Source organism: Brachyhypopomus gauderio, chromosome 19 (assembly GCF_052324685.1).
Source record: "Brachyhypopomus gauderio isolate BG-103 chromosome 19, BGAUD_0.2, whole genome shotgun sequence".
Lineage (NCBI taxonomy): Eukaryota > Metazoa > Chordata > Actinopteri > Gymnotiformes > Hypopomidae > Brachyhypopomus > Brachyhypopomus gauderio.
This window is the reverse complement of record NC_135229.1, coordinates 14,742,771-14,766,761: the sequence shown is the minus strand read 5'-3', so window position 1 is coordinate 14,766,761 and position 23,991 is coordinate 14,742,771. Positions and strand designations below refer to the sequence as shown.

General features: G+C 45.1%; 2 protein-coding genes across 15 annotated transcripts in view; both read right to left on the bottom strand.

Moving 5' to 3' along the window:
• snap91a (synaptosome associated protein 91a) overlaps window positions 1–22,780 on the bottom strand; it is a 68,236-nt gene extending 45,456 nt beyond the window's left edge. For 4 of the 9 annotated variants that reach the window (XM_076981054.1, XM_076981057.1, XM_076981059.1 and 1 more), the window contains exons 1-4: window positions 22,018–22,776; window positions 8,261–8,403; window positions 3,702–3,777; window positions 3,511–3,613 (exon numbers count right to left, since the gene is read on the bottom strand). In XM_076981054.1, the coding sequence (XP_076837169.1) occupies window positions 3,511–3,613; window positions 3,702–3,777; window positions 8,261–8,403; window positions 22,018–22,147 (452 nt within the window). In that variant the 5' untranslated portion in view covers window positions 22,148–22,776. Of the gene's footprint in view, window positions 1–3,510; window positions 3,614–3,701; window positions 3,778–8,260; window positions 8,404–11,721; window positions 11,857–22,017 lie in introns of those variants that run through there. The other 5 variants (XM_076981060.1, XM_076981061.1, XM_076981056.1 and 2 more) reach the window with 5 other exon arrangements.
• Window positions 22,781–23,413: 633 nt separating this feature from the next.
• dop1a (DOP1 leucine zipper like protein A) overlaps window positions 23,414–23,991 on the bottom strand; it is a 40,067-nt gene continuing 39,489 nt past the window's right edge. For all 6 annotated transcript variants that reach the window (XM_076980887.1, XM_076980890.1, XM_076980889.1 and 3 more), the window contains one exon: window positions 23,414–23,981. In XM_076980887.1, coding sequence (XP_076837002.1) covers window positions 23,691–23,981 — 291 coding nt within the window. In that variant the 3' untranslated portion in view covers window positions 23,414–23,690. The remainder of the gene's footprint in view (window positions 23,982–23,991) is intronic.

The following is a 23,991-nucleotide window of genomic DNA, read 5'->3' as shown; positions in this document are numbered from 1 at the left end:
TAGCTATTCTTAGTATTGAATTTAGAGATTTATGTACATGTGAAATATACATTATCTGAACAAGATATTGTAGCGTCAGGCCAATGGGGGGGTGCCAGAGGGTGACGTCATTACCCATGAGCCCTTGCGGCTCCGGCCCTGTCATGCGAATTATGTGGTGTTTATGTCTGTATAGTGTTATTAATGATTATTAATTGTGTGTTATTAGTTAAGTCACCCCGGTCCATCTTTTTATGTACATGTGCATTATCGTAGTTCCCCCTCCATGTATGTGTAAAGTTCATGACCTCCCCCTGTGTTTCATGTGCAAGGCCAAGTTATTTGTAGGCTTCAAGTTTGATCTGATTGTGCCTGTGAGTGCCAATTTTCTTGCGAGGTGAGAATAAAACCTCCGTTCTTCATCAGAATGGACTTGTCTGCGGTCTCTTTCTCCCACACCACGCCATAATATAATAAGTTGGCACTAGGCCTGTCGCGATAATTACATTATCGACTTATCGTACGATAATTTGTTTTACCGCGATCATTTTTGCTGATGTCGATAATTGGCCATTGGGTTTCCGCACACATTTGTTTACATGAGAATAAACCGCAACTACGTTAGATTTCAGAAAGGCACACAGTGCTGCTCTCTCGCAACCCCCTCCTCCCTTAAGGGAAGACGAATCTGTGATCAGAGAGCGACATCTACCTGTTAGGAAATGAGTGCAGTACACGGAGAGCGCATGCGTCAATAACAGTGCCTCCACACACACACACACGTGGAGATGTGTTCGCGAACGTATTCGAGGCTAATAGGACTCAAAATGATTCGAAATAATTCGCCTTTTATCACATTATTTAATGATGGTTTATTATAGTGACTGTAGCGCGTGACTCCGTCTACCTCCGCGAATGGTGGAAGTGTTTATACTTGCTTTTCTTTGCAGTGTTGTTCGAAATTATATGCGGTAGTATATGAAACAGCCCTCAAAAACAGGGGAATGAACATTTACCTGACGAACTTTAATGTTGCTTTTGTGTTTCGGGTTTGAAAAGTGCTGGAATTTGTTGATTTCACAACAAATATCTGACTGAACAGTTCTCTTGTATTACGTTAACAAATACGAGCCTCTTGTAATTCCAGGACGAAACATGAGAGAACGTGAAGACGTTAAGATTGGGCGTTTTGAAAATAAACATCCATTAAATAATGTGATAAAAAGCTAATTATTTCGAGTATATATATAAAGATTTAACTTAATTAAGTTTAACGTGCTGGGTATTATTGAAATGGACCTTTTAAAGTGACATACAAGTGCTTGAATTCCACCCTTTAAACGTGCATGAATCCTGCAAACATGACTTTGTTCATTGCGCTGAGGCGCGGCGCGCACGAAGTTACAAAATTTGAAAGGTGCACAGGGTTGCCAGGTCCTACAAAAATTTCCAGCACAAAGTCAGTGTAAAACCCGCCCCTCAGAACTAGCCCAAAGCTGTTGACGGGGGGGGGGGGGGGGTTGCAACTCTGGCAACTCTGGAGGTGCACGACCTCGCAAATCGACAGCGCGTGACGCCCTCGCGCACGAGCGGAGCTACTGCGATTACGTCATTTTCGCCCGTGCGGACCTTCGCGCCGCGTCAAGTATAAATACAATATTATTGTTTATCGTGATAATTTCTGGGACAATATATCGTTCTGAAAATTTTGTTATTGTGACAGGCCTAGTTGGCACAACTTTAAAAAATTTGGAACTCTTGGTATGTAAAACTTACATTTTAAGGTTCATATACATGGGCAAGATAAATTATCCGAACAAGATATAATAAGGTAGCATAACATTTGAAATTATTTGTAGGCAATACTTAACATCTGAAGTGTATATACCTGTGAAAAATAAATAATTGGAACAAGAAATAATAAGTTGACTCAACTGTGAGTGAATTTCTTAAAAACTTTTTCTTTTTTACAGTGTACTTTAACTCAACTACGTGGTTAGTGTACTTCATCCACCACTGTAGACACGTCTGTCTAAACTGGTAATCTTCCACTCTTTTTGGAAAGATATGTTTATATACTAAAGAAAAACACTCACTGCAGTGCATGCAGCATATCTTTGATCATTGGTATAAAACAACAAAATGAATCCCATATTTTGATTGAATACAATATCTCAATTAAATATCCCATCAGCCATTGAATCTTCAGGATACCAGGAGATACCAGAAGCCTGAAGCTGTAATGCTTTCATTAAGCTTTTTCATTAATAAGCAAAAACTTTGAACAGCCCTACTGCTCCTATAAAACTGCTGTCCTGTACTACTGAAGTAGCTACTTTCATGGCTACACTAAAAAAAACTCAGTTTAATTAAATCTCTTTAATTTGGTAGCTCACAGCGGTTGAGATTATAGACCCATTTCACATCTGCCATGTACTGTATGTCTAAGATTTTGGACATAACAGATAAACCTGTTCTTACATAAGTATCACATTCATAAAAACCAGTAGACATTTAGGTGGCATCAGAGTAGAGACAGCTTCAGGAAATATTACAAATGTTGTTTTACAATCCATTGATAATATTTCATAATCAGTATAATATAATAAGGTTATATTTCTTTTCTGCTTCAACATGATCTGAGTGCAGCATTTGACGCAATTGATAACATTATCTTACTAGAAAAAAATTATTGGGGGTCATATATACAAAGTCCTACATAAACTGCTATTCAGTAGTAAATAGTGAAACGTCTATACAGGCATGGCAAGTTTATTTGCATAGCATAGTGGCAATCAAAGTGCTTTAATCAGAGATCTATTACCACAAGAAGATTAAAAAATTAATAAAAAAAGATAAACTGACTCGGGCAGTCATGGTGGTTAGGGAACTGGTCTTGTGACCGGAGGGTCGTGGGTTCGATTCCCAGCCCTGAGGCCATGACTGAGGTGCCCTTGAGCAAGGCACCTAACAACCTCTGCTCCCCGGGCTCCGAGCTAGGGCTGCCCACCGCTCTGGGCATGTGTGCACCACAGCCCCCTAGTAATGTGTGTGTGTGTGTGTGTGTGTGTGTGTGTGTGTGTGTGTGTGTGTGTGTGTGTGTGTGTGTGTGTGTGTGCGTGTGCGTGTGTGTTTTAACTGCACAGATGGGTAAAAAGCGGAGGACAAATTTCGATTGCGGTGGAAAAAAATCACAATTGACAAAATATGGCACATTTACATTTAAAAACTAATTATTTAAATAGAAAAGAAAACAAATTATTATTAAAATAATTAGAAAATAAATTATTTTTTAAAATCATACATTGTGATTTCCAGATTTTTTATATATTATGTCTCTCACAGTGGACATGAACCCAAGATGAAAATTTCAGACCCCTCCATGATTTATAAGTGGCAGAACTTGCAAAGTCGCAGGGTGTTCAAATACTTATTGTCCTCACCATGTTCACCCTCCCTTAGCTTCCCAGCATCCTTTGGGAGACTTCTCTCCCTTGCACTGTGCAAAGCGAAGCTGATCGCAGAACTTACCCTTTCTTCACTCTGCCGAAGTCAAACGCCATCTGTCTGTAGGCGAAGGCCTTCTCATTCAGGTACCTGCTGTAGCGCCTGATGAAGGTTGACATGTCATAGCCTGAAACAAGCAGGAAACCAGGCAATTGTAATCTGAGAGGAGAATCTGTACTAGCGTGCTGCTAAATTAAAAATTTACCACCACCCACCATGAGAGCCAGTCTTGTCCAAAAAGTTGCTGAGGTTGAAAAGGGTGTTCCGGGAGGCAAGAAACTGGATGAATCTCTAAAAGAAACAAAACCGCAAAACAAAATTAGCACCAGTGATACTGATAGAAACACCTTGTGTAATTTAGACAACTTAAATGTACTTTTATCTGTCCAAAATTGTCTTGGGCACTATTCAAAATTCAGAAATCACACTGCATATAGTAGGCAAACAGAACCTTGTCACTTTGCACTTCACAGCAGTATCCATATCACTGTAATCTATACATTGTACATGTTTTACTGTAATTTATTCATTGTAACCCCTGGTGTAAATTTAAGATCCTCTACTGTAGTAGCTTATATTTATTATTTTATTTAGTGTACATTTCCTGATTAATATGTGTGCTTGTATATATATTTTCTTAGGTATTTGTTAAGGACATATTTGGCATTCTTAGCGAGGAGCAAAGTAAGATTTACAATGAAAATGTAAAGGTTTCTAAGGAAACCTGTTTCCTCTGTGCATATGACAATAAACACTTTGAACTTGAGCTAAGAATGAACTGGAGTTGTAGCTTCTCTTGTTCAGGAACCACCTCAAGGCGGAAACACAAAAGCAGCCAACTTTCTTTAAAGTTAGGCAAATTACAAACATACCAGTCTGAAATTTTTGAATTAGGTACATGTATTTATAAATAGTGCAACCAGAAAAGATGAAGGTGATTGGCTGGTAGAAGTAGATTTGCATGTTTTGTGCAGAACAGCAACAGAATTCTAATATGGCCAAGAGAGACTCTTATTTGCTACATATGGATGCATACATGGGATTAAAGTCTTGTACATACAGTTCAGATACAACCAGCATGATTTGAGTGAGCGTGCCCAGGGTTAGAGTGTGGTACAGTATTAACAACTTGTTGGGTCATGAGCAACCACATCAGGACCCACACAGAAATACAGCGTCAGAATAAAAGACCCAAACACTAATTCTAAAACTAATTCCTCACTCTGTTAGGGGTGTGAACACATGATGTGTTCAGACAGTGCACGCACACATACACATGGACATATACGGTACTTGTGATGTCATGTGTAACACAGCAAGAGGTGTGTGAGGAAACCATAATTTCTCTTCTCACACACCCACCGCACCCAAACACACTAGACATTTCTCTGTATTTTAATCCATCCATCCGTCAGAATCTTCACTCACTCCACCCACTCATCTCCACGCCCACCACACCTTCGTCTCCACCCCTCTGCCACCCTGTCTCTTTAATCTCCCTCCATCATCCCCTGGCACAGCTGGACCAACAACAGACCAACACCCAGACAAACGGCTTTGGCACAGACCTTATGGAGAGGGCGTCTGGGAGAAAGACGAGATAAGAGGCAAACCAAGCTCATCCCAGCCATAAATGTCTGGCTCCAATACGGCTTCACCAACAAACTAAAAGGAATTCAACTTGACTGACTCTTGGCACTAAACTGAGGACATGCTAGAATCACTCCACTTCTTCATTTTCCATCCATTGTTTTTCTGAGTCACATCTGAGTCTAGTGTTGCACGGTATACCGATACTAGAGTAGTATCACGATACTTTGTCACTAAAAACGGTACTATACCCCGTTTGCTTAGTATCGGTGCTATAGGACTAAGTGCGTTTTTTTTTTTTTTTAAGAGCAGTATTTCCAAAGAGTGCCACACGGGGGCAGTGTGCGCGTACAGCAGTGCAGCGCTTGCCTCCTCTCTGCAGAATAAGAAGAAACGGTGTACGATGGCTGATAATACAAGCAATATTGCGGACTGTCCTCAGCTTGTTGAAAAACTACACGCACTAAGCGAAATATGGAATTATTTGCATACATTTCAGACAGTCATGGCAACCCCGTGGACACATCAAAACCGGTCTGCAAACGGTGCTTTAAAGCTGTACCAACAAAGGAGCCATTCGATTCTTTTTAAATAAAATGCGCTTTCGTTTGACCCACCCAAGGTGCCGTAATGCACAGAACAGTTGGTAATGCTGAAATGGCAGCTAAAACAAACGCAGTGTGTTCGCAGCTCGTCTTAATTAAACAAGGAAAGCAGCAGAAGTGCTGTGTGGAAATACATTGTATTCGAAGCAGATACAGATGGAAAACTGAAGGACATGAACAAGCCAGTTTGCAGGCGGTGCTTTCGGAACATTTCAACGAAGGGCGCTAAAGCCTGGTTTATACTTGACGCGCCGCGAGCAGCGCGAGGGTCCGCGCGGCGAAAATGATGTAATCGCGGTAGCCTCGCGCGCTGTCAATTCGCGAGGTCGTGCACCTCTAGAATTTTGTAACTTAGCGCGCGCCGCAGCGCAATGAACAGTCATGTTTGCAGGGTTCATACACCAACAAGGTGGAATTAAAGCACTTGTACGTCACTTTCAAGGTCCATTTCAATATTTCCCAGCACGTTAAACTTTAGTTAAATATTTATACATATACTCGAAATAATTCGCTTTTTTATCACATTATTTAATGGTTGTTTATTTTCAAAACGCCCAATTTTAACGTCTTCACGTTCTCTCATGTTTCGTCCTGGAATTACAAGAGGCTCGTATTTGTTAACGTAACACAAGAGAACGGTTCAGTCAGACACATATTTGTTTCAAGCATTTTCAAGCACGCGGACAAGGTGTGCGGACTCGCGCGCTACGGTCACTCGCGAAAGTTTAACACAACGAATCTGGCCAAACACCTGAAGGCACGCATATTTATACAAAACATTCCAAGAGGTTGGTGATTATTCCCATTTCTAGTATTATAGCATACAAAATTATGTGTCCGATTATGGTATCCTAGCAAATGTCATATTCTTGGTTTAAGAGCCGTAAGTGCGACAGCATACAGGGAGAAAAAAAGAGTGATCGTACTACAATGGATCAATCATCTATGAATACTGAACTCTAATACTGAAGTTTTAGTTACTTAAAGAGTTAAAGTTGTTTAAAGTATACTTAAAATACACTTTTTGCACTAGCCTTTTTTAACTTCTAAATGTGAATTCCAGAGTGCACTACTATTATTTATGTTAATTTATATTAATGTGCAATTATTTATTTTTCTGTTTTAATGTGGTAGGGACTACACCTTTTATTTATTTGACATTTGTGAAACAAAATACAATATTCATTTGTTTGTTTATAAAAAACAAATAAAAAGCCTTTAAAACGGAAATGAGCACAGTATCTGACTTTGGTATCGAAAATCGTATCGAATTTCAATACTTTTTAAAGTATCGTATCGAAGTTGTAATTCTTAGTATCGTGACAACACTATCTGAGTCAGTGTCTTTATAAGAAATGCTCATTTTAAATGATCTTGATTTTACTGTAAAGGGCAAGAGTTATTACACTGTAGTGCTGAATAATATATAGCAGGGACTGCTTGGAAATTGAAATTAGAGGGAAGCAAATGTGGCTTCTGCACACTCAGAGCAGAGTGCAGTGGCCAGGTCAGTGGTAGAAAGCTAAGAGTAGGAGACTTCTGACGTTGAGGAGCTACAACATAGGTGGCCCCTTTTCATAATGCTAAACCAGTAGAAGCTGGTGGGTGTGATGTGGGACCTGTGTAGGAGGCAGAGAGAGTCCCTCTAAATGCCACTCACACTTCCCTCGCCATTATGGTGGAACACAGAAGACCTTCCACACCCGTTTGTACTGCCTGTGTTTTATTTGAATCACGCTGGCTGAAGTAGGTCGACCGACAATGGATGTTAAATGGAGTTCAAACTGATTTCGCCTGCTAATATTCAGTCAGTATAAGCAGTCCTCACTCCTTGGACTTGTAGTGAAGGTAGTGTAGAGGTTATTATTCTGATAAAACTTTAGTCTGATCATGGCGGGCTTTCTCTAACCCCCGGCCCTGTTTCATTACCCCTGGCCCAAAACCATTAAATGGCCCAGCTCATGGGGCAACACTCTCAGGGCGCATCACTCTCAGGGGGCATCACTCTTGCCGACCACATGACATTGTAGGTGTCATAAATCCTCAGACTTTGAATGCACCCTCTAACAGTCTGTTCAAACCCCATGAACTATGACCCTAACTTTCATCAGATGAAATTCCAGCACGCTCAGACCAACTTTTCTTATGCCACAGAGATATGCATCACAGATATCTTCCCCAAATAATAACTTACAATTTTAACCTACCTTGATATAAAATTATGTAATTGGCTGGTAATGCATGGCTTTCTTAATATAATTTTAAAATTTTGAGAAAGAAAATCAGTAAAATAAATCTTGCTGCTAAACTGAATACATGAACTTATTTTAGGCAGGACTGGGTGGATTAGGCAGGATTGGATGATTGATGTATTGTAGAAATAATATATATATATTTTTTTGACGCATAACTATCACTTATTACAATTACTGGCAATACCAGTATTGCGGTGTTGTGACGTTTACATCATTAGGTACCTAGATCTTTATTATACACCAGTGTTCTCGGATTATGTGGATCCTAGAACCATGTACACAGAGTCAATCCACTGGTGACAGCTAGCTAGAGAAATCTCTTACCTCATTGCCATGGACCATGAGGTGATGGGTGGTGACCAAGGCCTTGAAGACCACGATCCAGCTGGCGTTTCCTGCTCTCTCGAACAATGTGTCGGCCATCTGCGGGATGTTCACGTTAGACTCCTGCGTCGCTTGGATCAAATCTGCAAAAGGTGCAGGATACAGGCAGGAAGAATTAGGGGTGCAGCGTGGTCACGTGGTTCTTTCCTTCCACAATAATTTTAAAGACTACACATTCTGTTCAGAGTTCCTGTGGGTAAAACATGGACATCACGTCATATGTAATGTATTGATAATTCATGCCCATTTAACAGTCTAGGTACAATATTACAAATTTTCAGCAGTTTAAGGCCTTTTGATCTACTACAGGGGCTGATCAAATACATCATGACACTGGAGGTACCACCACCCACACAGACAGAGACCACACCCAGAGTCCTTGAAACACACCCACAGACACACAAATACAGACACATGAACGGGTAGAAGATGATAATGGAGTCATTTTACACTCAAGGGGAGGATACAGCTGGAGTTGCATGCCGACTGGACTCAGTGAAAGACTCCACCCTTCATCCAATCGAATCCTCATCATCACTGCTGCAGCGTCTTCAACACAGCCCTGTTACAACATCTTCACTTCGCCTTTAAAATCCTCCCCTCCCTCTAGTCCAGGCTGCAGTGGGTGTCACACTGAGAAATGTCCCACGCCACACAGGGACTCCCCCTTGACCTGCTGGGCCTCCATGCATCTTCGCATCGGTCTCCCCCTTTGGGCATGTGTGATCCACAGCCCCCTAGTAATCACTAGTGTGTGTGTGTGTGTGTGTGTGTGTGTGTGTGTGTGTGTGTGTGTATGTTCTAACTGTACATATGGGTAAAAGCGGAGAACAAATTTTGATTGCAGTGAAAAATCACAACTGACAAATATGGCATATTTAGGCCTACATTTGCAGTGACTACCAAGTGAAAAGTAACACAGCGAGTTTTTCTTTTGCAGTGTTATGGGTCTTCTCGGCCACCGTACCTCATACTTAAAAACTAATGCTCAAATTCCAAAGGTAAAATTAAGATGCAACAAACTTCAACTGTAAACATCTAGCAACAAGCAATAACCATTGTGAAGATAATCAGATCCACAAAACGACCCCTTGGTGGATGTATTGTGGCATTTGCAAATGAAGGAAAGTTCTTAGATGGTCCAGTTCTTAGATGCCCTTTAATATTTTGTGGGAATCACACTGGGATTAACTGACCAATGAACTGAAAGTGAACTTTGCTGTTTTTCTGCTCTTTGACCATTGGCCCTTCACTCTTATCCAGACATGTGAACAATTCACTAAGTTGCAAGTAACAAATAAGTCTCAAGTCTTCACAATCAAGTCTCGAGTCAAGTCCTAAGTCTTAAACTTCAAGTCCCAGTCAAGTCACCAAATGCAATTTCAATATTTAACACAATTGAAGCAGCTGATTAGTAGTATATTAAGTTAGTCAGACTAACTAACGTTAGACGTTTGAGTGTTTTGGCTCGCTTGAGTGAGATGTCGTCGCAATTGTCATCGTCACCTATGCCCCCCCCCTCCCCTCCCAGTGACTTTCGGTCCTCCGTTCGTCCGTCCGGCTTGTCATCTCTGCACAAATTCAACGCTGCTGCCCCCCCCCCCCCCCCTCTCCCCCGATCGGCTGCAGAACTTCACCTGTAGGTTACAGATAAACTGAGCTGATCAGTTCACATTTTACAGCACCATTTAATACAAAATCATCCAGTCATGTGATTCTATATTACTTATTTATTATGTTAAAATAAAGATTTCAAGTCTTAAAGCTCAAGTCCGATTCCAAGTCCAAGTCAGTAAAGGTAAAGTCTAAGTCAAGTCGCAAGTCTTCAGTGATGTTGTCGAGTCAAGTCACAAGTCATCAGTTTAGTGACTCGAGTCAGACTCGAGTCCAAGTCATGTGACTCGAGTCCACACGTCTGCTCTTATCGCTCTTAAGCCACCTCCTTGCAGCCTGCTGCCATCAACCCACCACAGCTGAGCTGCGTCAGGGACGGGTCGGACAGAGAGGCTCCGTGCTGGCTCACGACATAACCTATGCATTTCAGGCCCGTAGCCAGGGGGGATCGAAGGGTTCGTTCGATCCCCCCCCCCCCCCCCCCCCCCCCCCCCCCGCCCCCGCACCCTCCCTCCGTACACACATGCCCCTCAAGATAGGTAGGCTATTCAATGAATGAATTGTTAATCTCCGGTGAATATACAGACGAACAAATAAGGACAGCAACAACAGACTCACAACAAACTTATCAGTGTTGCCAACTCTCACGCAATGAGCGTGAGACACACGCATTTGACCGTTTTCACACGCTCACACGCCATACATCCGATTTCTCACGCTGAAAAAACAATCATGTTTATTTATCTCCGATCTACATCTATGATTCAATGAGTTACTAGTTCGCTCTGGCGCCAATCACTGGCGATCGATCGAGGAAACATAAGACATAGCCCCCCCTCTCCGTCAATGTTTGACACACACACCACCCCCTTCCCCCCGCCCCCAAATCAAATCTCAGTCGTAGTGATTTTAAAAAGTTGGCAACCTTGCTTATAATGAATAAAATATGTGTAAATTAAAAGGTTTGAAGTGTGCTCGTGTATTTAGGGGGTATTGGAGTAGAGAGCCAAATGAAGTCCACTTTTGGGGGGAAAAGATCCCCCCCATCACAATGCTGGCTACGGGCCTGCATTTCAGACAAATTATACTTAACCAAAAAACCTGTAAAGTATTTTAAAAATGTTTTTACCTGCAAATATGCTCTGAAAGTCCAACTAATTTTCATAGAACTGTTTCTGAATACAGAATAAAGTGGCCTACCACACACACACACACACACACACACACACACACACACACACGATCAGTTACAGCAGTAGGAGAGGGAGCCCCCGGAGGGGTAATGACTCAGCAGTGCATTTCACTCACACTGATCCGGCCCATGTGCTCGTGTTCAGGTCCCCCACACACACCCCCCCACCCCACCCCACCCTCCACACCCCCCACACCCCACACCCCCCACCCCACCCTACCCTCCACACCCCCCACACACACCACACCCCCCACCCCATCCCACACACACTCCACACCCCACATCCCCCACACTCCACACCCCACACACACCACGCTCCAGTGCTACACTAGTTCCTAACAGAGCACAGCCCTGTTCAAACACAACGCTTCATTAAGTACTAATACACACTCAGTATAATTCAGTGGTGATTTAGAGGTGATGAAATCCAGAAACACATTTACAAGCAAGCTGAGGAACGCCAGCACACATAGACGAATACAGACGGAGCGCTAGAACCTTCACTTTCAGTGTTATTCTGATGAATAATCGAGACTGAATCACTTAGCCAGCCTTAAAATACACACACACACATGCACACACACACACTCATTACATAATCAGAGATCCTGTGCTGAGTGACAGCTCTCCTCCAGGGGTATTCAGTGGCGTCATGGCGATGGCAGCTGAGCGTACGTTGTGCAGCTTCAGTTCTCCTCAGGAGGGCGGGGCCACACACGACCTTCACCCGTTCCCATGACAGCCACTGGCAGGCATTTCCCAGGAGCCCCTGCCAGCAGCCAATGAGAGGCCCTGGTTGGGGTGGGCCCTGCTCCGCGGGGTCGGTCGCAGCCGTCTGCTAAATCCTCCTCACAGCAGATCGTCACGCACTGCTCAACACACAGACTACTAGGAGAAATTAAACATGGTTGACTGAGCTGCTTTCAGACTGGCCTCTGCTAATAGACTGAGAGAGAGATACTCAATAGTCGCACCACACCCGTCTGTGTGCTGTGCCAGACAGGGCGGCCGCCGCCCACTTCAACACACCTGTTGCTACTGCAGCTCATCCAGATCTGGATAGCAAGTCAGGTGAGAAAAGACTCCACACGTACACTGCAGGGATACCAGACACGGACGCCCCGCCCCCAATACAGGGCTGCTGGAGCCAGCTGTCAGCGCCTGCACTGCTGTGATGCTCCACTGCACAATACAGTGACTGTCCCACCAAGAATGCAGTGACGCTCTCACGAGCAGCTCCAACATTTCAAAACGGCTTGAACAGTTGTGCAGCTCAGTGTGTCTAAGCATATTTCCAATCTTACGTGACTCACACTGCAACTGGCATGTGTGTCTGAGAGGACGAAAGGCATTATAGCATGATTCCTGTAGTACTGAGTCACAGCGAGCCAGTACTGAGTCACAGAAACCCAGAACTCACCTCTACCCTCCTCTTCACTGCATAATTCATACAGATAGAAGGAGGAGGAGAGAAATTTTAATCATATTACATACATCAAAGATCTACCAGCTGTCATGTAGTACAGCACCGTGCACGTGCACACACACACCCCCAGTGAGAGACTCCAGCCGCTCTGGTAGTAATTGCAGCTTTAAAAGCACATTTTCTTGAAGCAGCATTGACAAGTGCAGCTGTGCTGTTAGTTCTAGACAAAAAAAAACCCTCAAAATAACAGAGTACAGAATACAGCACACACACACTGACCAGAGACCAGAGAAGAGGGGCCTGGACATTCAGACAGAAAAGCTGGAAGCTTGACGTATCCACACACTCTGTGCTCTATTTATAAAAACAGCCCACACATGGCCACACACACCAGAGGAGCATCAGAAGACCCATCATTAACTCCCCGGGACAGATGAGCAGGACACCGGCGGCCTGTGTGAAGGCCACATCAAAGCTCGCTGGTCTGTTCAGCATGTACAGTACAGATGAGAGCGCCAAAGATCACGCGAACGCATGAAAGAGAGAGCAGCTCAGACAGCAAGACCACGAGACGTAAATCAGTCTCTCACAAGGCAAGGCCACTTCCGAGAATGCTGAATGTTTTAAACATTAACCAGTCACTTTTTGAAACAATTACATGGCAGGCGCACCTTGCCTATGGTCTGTTGTCTATTAATAAGGCTCAATTCGTGTTAGCTTGTTTCTGTCCGCAAGACCACTGTTGACCGAACTGTTTTGAGTGGCTGTACAGACAGTGATCAGAAACAGACCTGGGTAAATGACAACTGAACTGTGCTTTTCAAGATATGAATTACAGTCTGTAATTGTATAACAAACACACCTAATGTGTACCTTTAATGTGAAACTACAGTGGCTGCTTTGACTATTGTAAATAATGTTGCTTCTTGTAAATAATGATGAACATGTTTGCTAATTAATCAAATTCCACATGCCAAATTATCATATGTATTAGCATGAAACATTATTACAATATTGGTGCTAGGTGATGCATATATTTAGATTTTACTCCACTGGCCCTCAGTAGTGAGGCATCCCCTCTGGAGGACAGACCAGTCTGCTCACGCTTGGCAGAGGACTTCACTTCCTCCCAAACTGCAGGTGGGTAGTGAGTCCTTCATCCCCAGGGACAGTGTCTGAGCTCAACTGTGCATCGACCTCTTGCACATCACATGGTCTACCTTCACCAATCAAGATCAATAACTGAGACACCCCAGATGGACAGACTGCAGGTTTCAGTCCCTTTCAGTGTCAGAGTTGCACCGTTACCACAGATTCTCGTTATTGCACATTAGATTGCCGTCATGAATCTCTGTGCTTTTGACAAGTGCTGAAAAGTTGTTTTTTTTTTCCCTCCCACCCAGAGCAGTAAACACAACCGATGCCATAAATCTGGGATTGTGTCAGTGCACTTTATGGGACTGCTTCACTGGTGAGTAGCCATTCTGTAATGAGAGTGCACAAGTTGCTTTGTAGTGCACAAGGTTACGGCGCTCACAGTTAGGGACACATACAACAGCTCAGCAGCCAATCAAAACAAAGCCCTTGTGACTTTAAAAAGAGGGAGTGTTCAAGAGGGCAGACGTGATCATGTGACTGCAGGGCACTGTGAGTCCAGACTGATGGTGCTGACCACCAGTACAGAACCTAAAACACACACATGCAAAAAGCAACGAGAGTATTTCCTTTAAGGGAGTATTTCCTCTCGGTTTGTTTTCAGGATTCAGGCAGGTCAGACAAAATGGCTCATGCCATGAACACCAGATACGTTATGAATGACAGATCAGCGGGAGTGACTAAAGCAGTGGTCACTGAAGGACGTCTTCCACCGAAGGACGTCCTTCTTCCTGGTGAGGTCATTACTAACCGTCACAGTGGAGATTGGTCTTCCTACCCGAGATCCACTTCCTGGTTGTGCACTTTGACCTGTCTCAGCACTGGGGAACCCTGGGATATGGGTGGTGTGTTTTTGTGGTATCATATTATGATATGGTGTACAAATACCACTGGTATTCTGCAAATACGTGTGTAGACCAAGACCTGCGGTAAGATGGCACGTCATGTTCATTCTCCCTCCATTGGACAACAACCCGCTCTGAACTCCACCTGGGATCAAACATCTGCTGGAGGTCCTGTAACGGGAATCCTAACCTCCACATTAAACTTTAACTAGAAGCCATTTTTAGCATACTAAGCCACATTTCATTAATGTATCTCCCAATGAATATTTAATTATATCAAAACAAGCAAGGAGACAATATTCTAGACGCATCTGTACCAGGGTGGGACAGTACCCTGCAGTACTCCCATTACCACAGAATTCAGTCCTATACTCTTTGATATAATAGCTAGCCTGTCACTATTATGTGGGTGGATGGATGGATTTTGTGGTACACAAAGTTTTCAGAGAAACAGGGCTTTTTGGACAGAGGTTCACACACCCACCCACCCACACACACACACCTTTATCTTTATTAGGTACACCTGTCCAATTACTCATTAACGCAAATGTCGTATCAGCCAATGACATGGCAGCAACTCAATGCATTTAGTCATGTAGACATGGCCAAGACGATCTCCTGCAGTTAAAACCGAGCATCAGAATGGGGAAGAAAGGTGATTTAAGTGACTTTGAACGTGTCATGGTTGTTGGTGCCAGACGGGCTGGTCTAAGTATTTCAGAAACTGCTGATCTACTGGGATTTTCAAGCACAACCATCTCTAGGGTTTACTGAGAATGGTCAGAAAAGACAAAATATCCAGTGAGTGGGTGCAAATGCCTTGTTGACTCCAGAGGTCAGAGGAGAATGGCCAGACTGGTTTGAGCTGATAGAACGGCAACAGTAAATCAAATAACCAGTTGTTACAACCGAGGCATGCAGAAGAGCATCTCTGAACACACAACACGTCAAACCTTGAGGTGGATGGGCTACAGCAGCAGAAGACACACCAGGTGCCACTCCTGTCAGCTAAGAACAGGAAACTGAGGCTACAGTTCACACAGGCTCACCAAAACTGGACGATAGAAGATTGTTGCTTGGTCTGATGAGTCTTGATTTCTGCTGCAACATTCAGAAGTCAGAATTTGGCATCAACAGCAGGAAAGCATGGATCCATCCTGCCTTGTATCAACATTTACATTTACATTTATGGCATTTGGCAGACACCCTTATCCAGAGCAACTTACATTTTTATCTCATTTTTTATACAAGTGAGCAGGGTTAAGGGCCTTGCTAAGGGGCACCTCAGTCATGGCCTCAAGTCTGGGGATCGAACCCACAATAACAAGACCAGTTCGGGAACAAGACCAGTTCCCTAACCACCAGGCCATGACTGCCCGTGTTGATACCGCAGGGTACCAACAGTTATGGCTGGTGGTGGTACAATGGTGTGGAGGATATTTTCCTGGCACACTTTGGGTCCATTTAGTACCAATGGAGCATCATGTCAACGCCACAGCCTACCTGAGTATTGTTGCTGACCATGTCCATCCCTTTATGACCACAGTGTACCATCTTCTGATGGATACTTCCAGTGTGAATAATCTCAGACTGGTTTCTTGAACACGACAATGAATTCACTGTACTCAAATGGCCTCCACAGTCACCAGATCTCAATCCAATAGAGCACCTTTGGGATGTGGTGGAACGGGAGATTCACATCATGGATGTACAGCTGACAAATCTGCAGCAACTGTGTGATGTTATCATGTCAATATGGACCAGACTCTCTGAGGAATACACAAACACACTGGAATTCGGAACATTTGAATAGATTTGATATTTTGACCTCATACTGCGTATTTTTGATGCACATAAAATTCTCAGAATTCCAAACCTCCAATTAAATATTGACCTGCTTATTTGTAAAGAAGCAACATTAATAAATAGAGCTGGATAATATAGTGTTCTTGGTTTTGCTAGGGTGAGCATTTGTGTGTTTGTCTAAGCTGTCTGTCACTGCATATGAATGAAGAGTAAAGTGTCTCACCCTGGAGCAGAAAACTAAACAGTTACCCACAAACCCACAGTGGCAGACAGAGTGCAATAGCAAGATTACTCTAAGAGATTGGGGGGGGGGGGGGGGGGGCAAGAGGATCAGAGTCAGCATGAAGCAAACTGTACTGGACACATTATGAAGGCATGTCTCTCTCTCTCTCTCTCTGTGTGTGTGTGTGTGTGTGTGTGTGTGTGTGTGTGTGCCATCTGGCTCTGTTCCCTTCTAGTTCAGCCAAATTCAGCAGCTTCCTGAGGAGATGGAGCTGAATAATCGGCTGACTAAAATGGACCAGGCCCTATTTTCCTGCCTGGTTTTACAATATTTACAAAGGCTATTCAATACACAAAGCCTAAGTGACAGCTCACCTCTGTCCCTACGCTAACGGGACATAAAGCTCGTATCACTGCACCCAGGTAAACGCTTTTGTTTAGACACACGATTTCACTTTCATCACATCCATCCTGCCAGGCGTCCAGTAACACGACATGCAGCTTCCAAACCAATGAGACTCCAGTCCTCTCTCTCCCACCATCCCCCGTGTTTCTGTCTCCAGTCATAGATCCGAAGCACTAGGACTCGAGAGGCTGAGTGTGTGTGTGTTTTCACCAAGCTCCGCCCTCCTCGTGTGGGGAGGTGTGGCAGAGGACAGCGTCGCTCCTGCTCAGCGAGCTGAGATTTACTCCCACTCACGAGGGCAGGGCCCCTGGGAGCCATGCTGGGGGTCCAGTGCTGATTACACAGGAAACACAACCCTTTTGTGTATTATTGGTGTCACTGCCCTCTGTGTGTGTGAAGCACTGTGGAATAAAACTGGGAAAGCACTTTGGACATCTGTGCAATGAATGGATTCAAAAAGAGCATATTTCTCATTCAGTCTCAACAGTGTGAGAGTGTTTGCTCTCGTGTTTGCTCACGTGTGAGATTACTGCCCAGTCCACATCTACTCTGTAGCCTGTCCTTGAAATCTGCCTGCAAATGCAAAATATATGGAGCGTATCAAATATCCACCATCACATTTGTCAAAATACTGCAGTAAAAGGCCTGTAGTTTATATATATTTGAGCATGTATATCAAATATCTTTAGTTTAAAAAAACGAGCAGAGTCCTCTCAGATGGACTATGAAGGGCTGGTGAGGGTGGTGTGGGTGAGGGTGGTGTGGGTGAGGGGTGGTGCAGGTGGTGTGGGTGAGGGTGGTGCAGGTGGTGTGGGTGAGGGTGGTGTGGGTGAGGGTGGTGCAATGAGGGTGGTGTGGGTGAGGGGTGGTGCAGTTAGGGTGGTGTGGGTGTGGGTGGTGCTGTGACGTTGGTGCGGGTGGTGCAGTGAGGGTGGTGCGGTGAGGGTGGTGCTGTGACGCTGGTGTGGGTGGGGCAGTGAGGGTGGTGCTGTGACGCTGGTGTGGGTGGTGCGGTGAGGGTGGTGCTGTGACGCTGGTGTGGGTGGTGCGGTGATGGTGGTGCGGTGAGGGTGGTGCAGTGAGGGTGGTGCGGTGAGGGTGGTGTGGGTGGTGCAGTGAGAGTGGTGCGGGTGAGGGTGGTGCAGTGAGAGTGGTGCGGGTGAGGGTGGTGAGGGTGGTGTGGGTGGTGCAGTGAGAGTGGTGCGGGTGAGGGTGGTGCAGTGAGAGTGGTGCGGGTGAGGGTGGTGTGGGTGGTGCAGTGAGAGTGGTGCGGGTGAGGGTGGTGTGGGTGGTGCGGGTGAGGGTGGTGCAGGTGAGGGTGGTGTTGTGAGGGTGGTGTGGGTGGTGCAATGAGGGTGGTGCAGGTGAGGTTGGTGCGGGTGGTGCAGTGAGGGTGGTGCAGTGAGGGTGGTGCAGTGAGAGTGGTGCGGGTGAGGGTGGTGTGGGTGGTGCGGGTGAGGGTGGTGTGGGTGGTGCAGTGAGAGTGGTGCGGGTGAGGGTGGTGTGGGTGGTGCGGGTGAGGGTGGTGTGGGTGAGGGTGGTGTTGTGAGGGTGGTGTGGGTGGTGCAATGAGGGTGGTGCAGGTGAGGTTGGTGCGGGTGGTGCAGTGAGGGTGGTGTGGATGAACGTGCCTGTGTGTTGGATTGTGGGTGTCCCTGTCCAGCGTGCTGAAAGCATTCTGCTTTTCACCGCCCAGTCATACTGACACTCCCACATAATCACACCAGACAGAAAGAAAAGCCCAACTGCAGGTCATGCTTTTATATACAGACATCCGACACGAGAGGAAGAGAAGATCAATGCTTAAAGAAGGAAGGAAAGGAAGAAAGGAAGATGGATGAGAGACGTTTTGTAGAAAATGGCAGGGATGGGTAGAGGCACAGCATGTATTTCAGTTGCGTATTTCGTGTATTTCAGTCTTCTCTGGGATCACAGTACCTTGTGCTTCCTCTCAAATAAGACGTGTGGACTATCTGGCGTAAGAGGAGAGGTGTTACCACAGTCTTAGAGGAGCTGTGTCAAAACAACAACACCTTTACCACTGCACCAACAAGCACTGAATCAGGAAGATACACAAGTCAGACAGGAAGCATCGCAGTCAAGGTATATCAGTGTGTATGGAGAGAGAGAGAGAGAGAGAGAGAGAGAGAGAGAGAGAGAGAGAGAGAGAGAGAGAGAGAGAGAGAGAGAGAGAGAGAGAGAGAGAGAGAGAGAGAGAGAGAGAGAGAGAGTAGACAATCTTGTTTCAGAGTTCATTCAAACTGCTGAATCCAAATTAGCTGGATTTAAAGAGAGAGTATGGACATAATCAGTAACGAAGAAGATAAAACGTAACAGGAACTTGTGTTGCAGCTAATTAAAACACTAAAAATATGTTGCTTTAATGTTTACATGTCTTCATCTTTGCAGGAGGTGAACAGCTGGCTCTCTCTCACACACACCACACACACACCACACACACACAGTCTGCATTAGTCTCATTCAGTCTCGGGCCACTAGGTACATGTACTGCTATCCTGAGATCACAGAACTAATGCACTGTGGGTCAGACGCCACTGGATCACCCGTTTCTCCTTCATTCTTCTTCTGCATCCTTCCTCTCCTCCCTGCACCAGTTTGCCTCTCTGAGTCTGGGCTATGGTTTATAAAAATAAACTGGGACATTCTGGGGAGTCAGGAAACAAACAGCCCTCAGCGCTTTTCATAGACTATGCATTTTACTCACGCGTGAGAATGTTCTGGAAAACAACCACCCAGCCAAAATAAACAAAAATGTTTCTCTGAAAATTCTAGAGACTTCCGCAGTCCAACATAATTGGGCAGCAGTATTTTTAGACGTGTGTGTCCATTAGGGACCTGCTGAGAAGTCAAGCGCTGTGTGGCCGAGACAGGTGAACACGTGCTGGAAGATCTCCTGCTGCTAACATGATGACTAGCTTCCCTCTACACTGGAATAATAACAAAAATGATCTAATGTTCTTGGAATTTTCTTCAGATACAAACTGATAACTCACATGGAGATAACCATAACCTGACTTAGTGATACTTCATATGATCCAGTTTTTATCCAGAACACATGCTGAATAATGTACATTTTTGTCAGATAAAGTTTCCACATTCAAATGAGATCTTCTGCAGAAGCAAATAAGAGTGGGAAACACGGTCACGGACTACAGTGAAGAGCAACTGCCCACACCCTCACTGTTAACAGCACTTTGTTTTTAGAGCAAAGTTACAGTATGTTTGGACTTTTTTTATATGCCTCAATCTTACAATATTCCATGTTTCAAGGCATCGAGTTTTGATCTAAAGGTTTACGTTCATTTTTCTCTAAATGTGCACCCGTGTAAATTCGAAACGCTAAACTGGCAGTGACCTGCTGAACGTAATTCACACTTCACCTCCGCTGCTGTCAATCAAGCGAACATGGCACCGCTGAATGCTGCTTGTGGTGTCTAAAATGAGGGTTGTGATGAGTCCGCGCCTTTAGGAAAATCAGAGAGACGCAGCAGGTCAGTACAGGGACGGGGTGCCACTAATTACACTGCACGCTGGCCTGTTGAACTCTACACATCACATCACACAGACTAGTGAATCTCAATAACTATCCTGATTAAATCATGTTCACATGCACAAGACATGTATGACATGTTAAACATGTTTCACTGTTGCAGGTCAAGCCACGTGGTGCAGCTGTCCTGGTCCGATTATCCCTGCGATGGTTAGGCATGGTCTGGGAGCAGGGTTCAAATCTTAGGCTGGGCGTGGTCTGTGGGGCTGGCCGTGGTCTGGGGGCTGGGCGTGGACTGGGGGCAGGCTTTAATTCTCAGGCTGGGCATGGTCTGGGGGCAGGGTTCAGGTCTCAGGCTGAGAAGCACTGTTCAGATATCCCTGAAGTGTGAATATTCTGATATACTACTTGAATAATCACATTTTCTTAATGGTTCAACTCTGACATAAATGAATATCACAGGTCATGTACACCTCATCTTAATACACAGGAATCTGCACATCTGAGTTCTAATTAAAATGCAAGCTCATTTTTTGCATACAATATTAAGAGTTTGAATGAAACTTATTTTGTTTGTCTTCAGCGAACAAAGAATGAACTCATGCCCTCTGAGTTTTCTGAAGTGTCATGGTGCAATCAGATTTGGGGTCTCAGTAGACATATTGTGTCCATGTATGTTTCATTTAATAGAGAAATTCAGTGGGTCTATTATTGCTAAAATTAATAGCATTAAAATAAATTACACACCATATCGATAAAATAAATGATAACCAGGACTCTGGCCCACCTGTTAACTGCTATTTGTAGAAACTGATACAACTGAGAAAATCTTGTATATTAACAACGCTGTTTAAACATGTTGTCAGCTTCCTACTGGGTAAGGTAACAGGCAAACATCATGCTTCAGAGATACAGGCCTGTGGCCATGAGATTAGGGCTGAAAACTGCCACTAGGTGGAAAACCAGTCCTAGCAATGACCCTGGCAACCCCAAGGTCCTTACTTATATATGTGTGGTACATCCAAAATGCAGGCATTATGGCAAACACCACCAAGGCTTACACTACGCCAGAGTATTTCATTCTATTCTTCATTTTGTTTAGACAATCATGTTCATTTTAAAGCCTTCCCCTCAGAGGTGTGTGTTCATGGATGGTACGAACATTTTAAAAAGCCAGTGAGACCCAAGACAGCCTGGATGTGGTAAATCAGACACACTGGAAGGCCGCCATGTTCTCTGGGCTCAGTATGGTGACAGACTCGTTGTGAAATGAAGCTTACTCACACTAGAAACAAGCAACCACATCTTCAGATACCAGCCCAAACACTGGCAGCTTCAGTACTATACGCTTCCAACCACATCCAGTATTTAAATGCATGGGGAAGCAAGCACAGATGACCTACATAAGCGTGATGTTGTAAGGCTCATGCCAAAGGAGTGGTCGATTTCTTTTCCAAAATGCGCAACTGTATCGATCCTGGTTTAATCAAACGCAACACCGTCAACCACAACCGACTTACATTCCAGGTGTTTTTTCTTGGGCGCCATCACCTCGTGGGTGGTGGCTTTACACACCGCCCGGGCCACCTCCGAGCCCGTCAGGCTGTACTGGGCCGCGGCGATGCGGTCCGTCAGGGTCTGGCCCGACATCTTCCGTCCTCAGAGAGACACCGTGTCCTCGCGGTGCTGCCCGGTCCAGCGCGTCCTCCTCCAACCCCGTACGGATGGGGACGAACCTCGGCCGGCGTTTAAAGCACGACTGTGGTGTTCGGTGAGGGAGATTCGGTCTTAACGGGCAGCGCACTTACGTGATCCGCGTCAACGTTCACGTCCGAACCGATAAAAACCTCCAAGTTCGTGCACAAAAATTATGGACAGTCAGTATCTGCAAATAACGGATTATCTTCTCGATTCGTCTCGTGCAACCGCAGATTATTATTAGTGCACGTTTGACACCGACACGCGGAGAGCGCACAGACGCGCTGTGGTCTGGACCCTGGTGGTGGTGCTGACGCACGGCTCGGTTGCTCCTCCGGACCGCCGCGGTGGTCTCTGCTCTCCCCGCGCCTCAGGCTCCCTGCAGCATCTCCAACACCGGCCGAGCCACGGATCACGGGGCAGCAGAACGAGTGGATCCTGCCCGGCGTCTTTCTGTCTCTCTTACCGTGTCTCACTCTCTCCTCCCCTCGCGCGAGACAGCTCACACGTCATTAAAGCGTAAGCGCGTGCACGACCGTCTTCACTAGTCGCGCGCGACACGCGGCTCTGAACCGGCTGCACGGTCCACAATACAGTAGAGAATGAGAATGAGAGAGAGAGAGAGAGAGAGAGAGAGAGAGAGAGAGAGAGAGAGAGAAAGAGAGTGAATAATACAGAGAGAGAGAGAGCAATACAGAGAGAGAGGGATAGATATGGAGAGAGAGAGTGAACAATACAGAGAGGGAGAGAGAGGATGATAGAGGGAGAAAGATAGAGTGATACAGAGGGAGAGATAGATATGGAGAGAAAGAGTGAACAATACAGAGAGAGGGAGAGAGAAATAGCGAGAATGATACAGAGGGAGGGAGAAAGAGAGAGCGATACACAGAGAGAGAGAGAGGGGGGGGGGGGGGGGGGGGGTTGGAGTCAGAAAGCCAGAAGCATGTAGAGCACAGCGGGTTATGAAAGATGTCCTTTATTTCAACATGTCAATAAACGCCCAGATACCTTCGTGCATTTGGATAGCGAAGCAGTCTACGTTGCGTTTTATGGGTTCAAGATGATTTTTATTGACGCGGACAAACAGTTTAAAGCGTGATCAATTTAGAATGACAGAAATAAAAGTTTAGTGCAAGTCTGGTTGGTAAAACGGGAATCCTGAGCTCTGCTGTAGACTTGCCTGTTTGCTGACGAGGGCTCTCAGAAATATGCTTTACGTTGTTTTAATATCTCTTTATTTTGTTAAACAACAACATGGAATGGCAAATAATTTTCACATCATTCAGAGGGCATATACTAATCAGTGCAATCACAGCTGCCCTCTAAATACAAATAAAAGTATTTAAATTAAATAACATTCATTATAAATAGAAAAAAACGAAACCATGTACAAACTTTTTGTAATATTTGATCCCTCGTGTTTGCTTCCATGTAAAAGGTGAGGTGTTAGTGTTTGTCCAGTTCAGTGCGTGTCTGACGTCTTCTCTGTGTGCGGTCACGTTTTCAGGAGCCCTTCCAGAAAGTCCTTCTCCACCATCTCCTCGATGTGCTGCCGGGCGCGGCTCCACAGTGCTTTCTGGCCCTCGGGTTTGCAGGGCTTGGTGGCGGGGGCGGTGGGTCGGGGCCCGGGGCCCAGGCGGAGGCTGGCCTTGCTGCTGAACACCTGGCTGAGCAGCGTGAAGAAAGGCAGGAGCTGCTCCATGCTCCGGATCCCGTTCAGCGTCAGCATGAGGCGGCCCGGCTCCCAGACCAGAGTGCGTCCCACACACTCCTCCTCCAGGGTCTTCTGTGGGTGG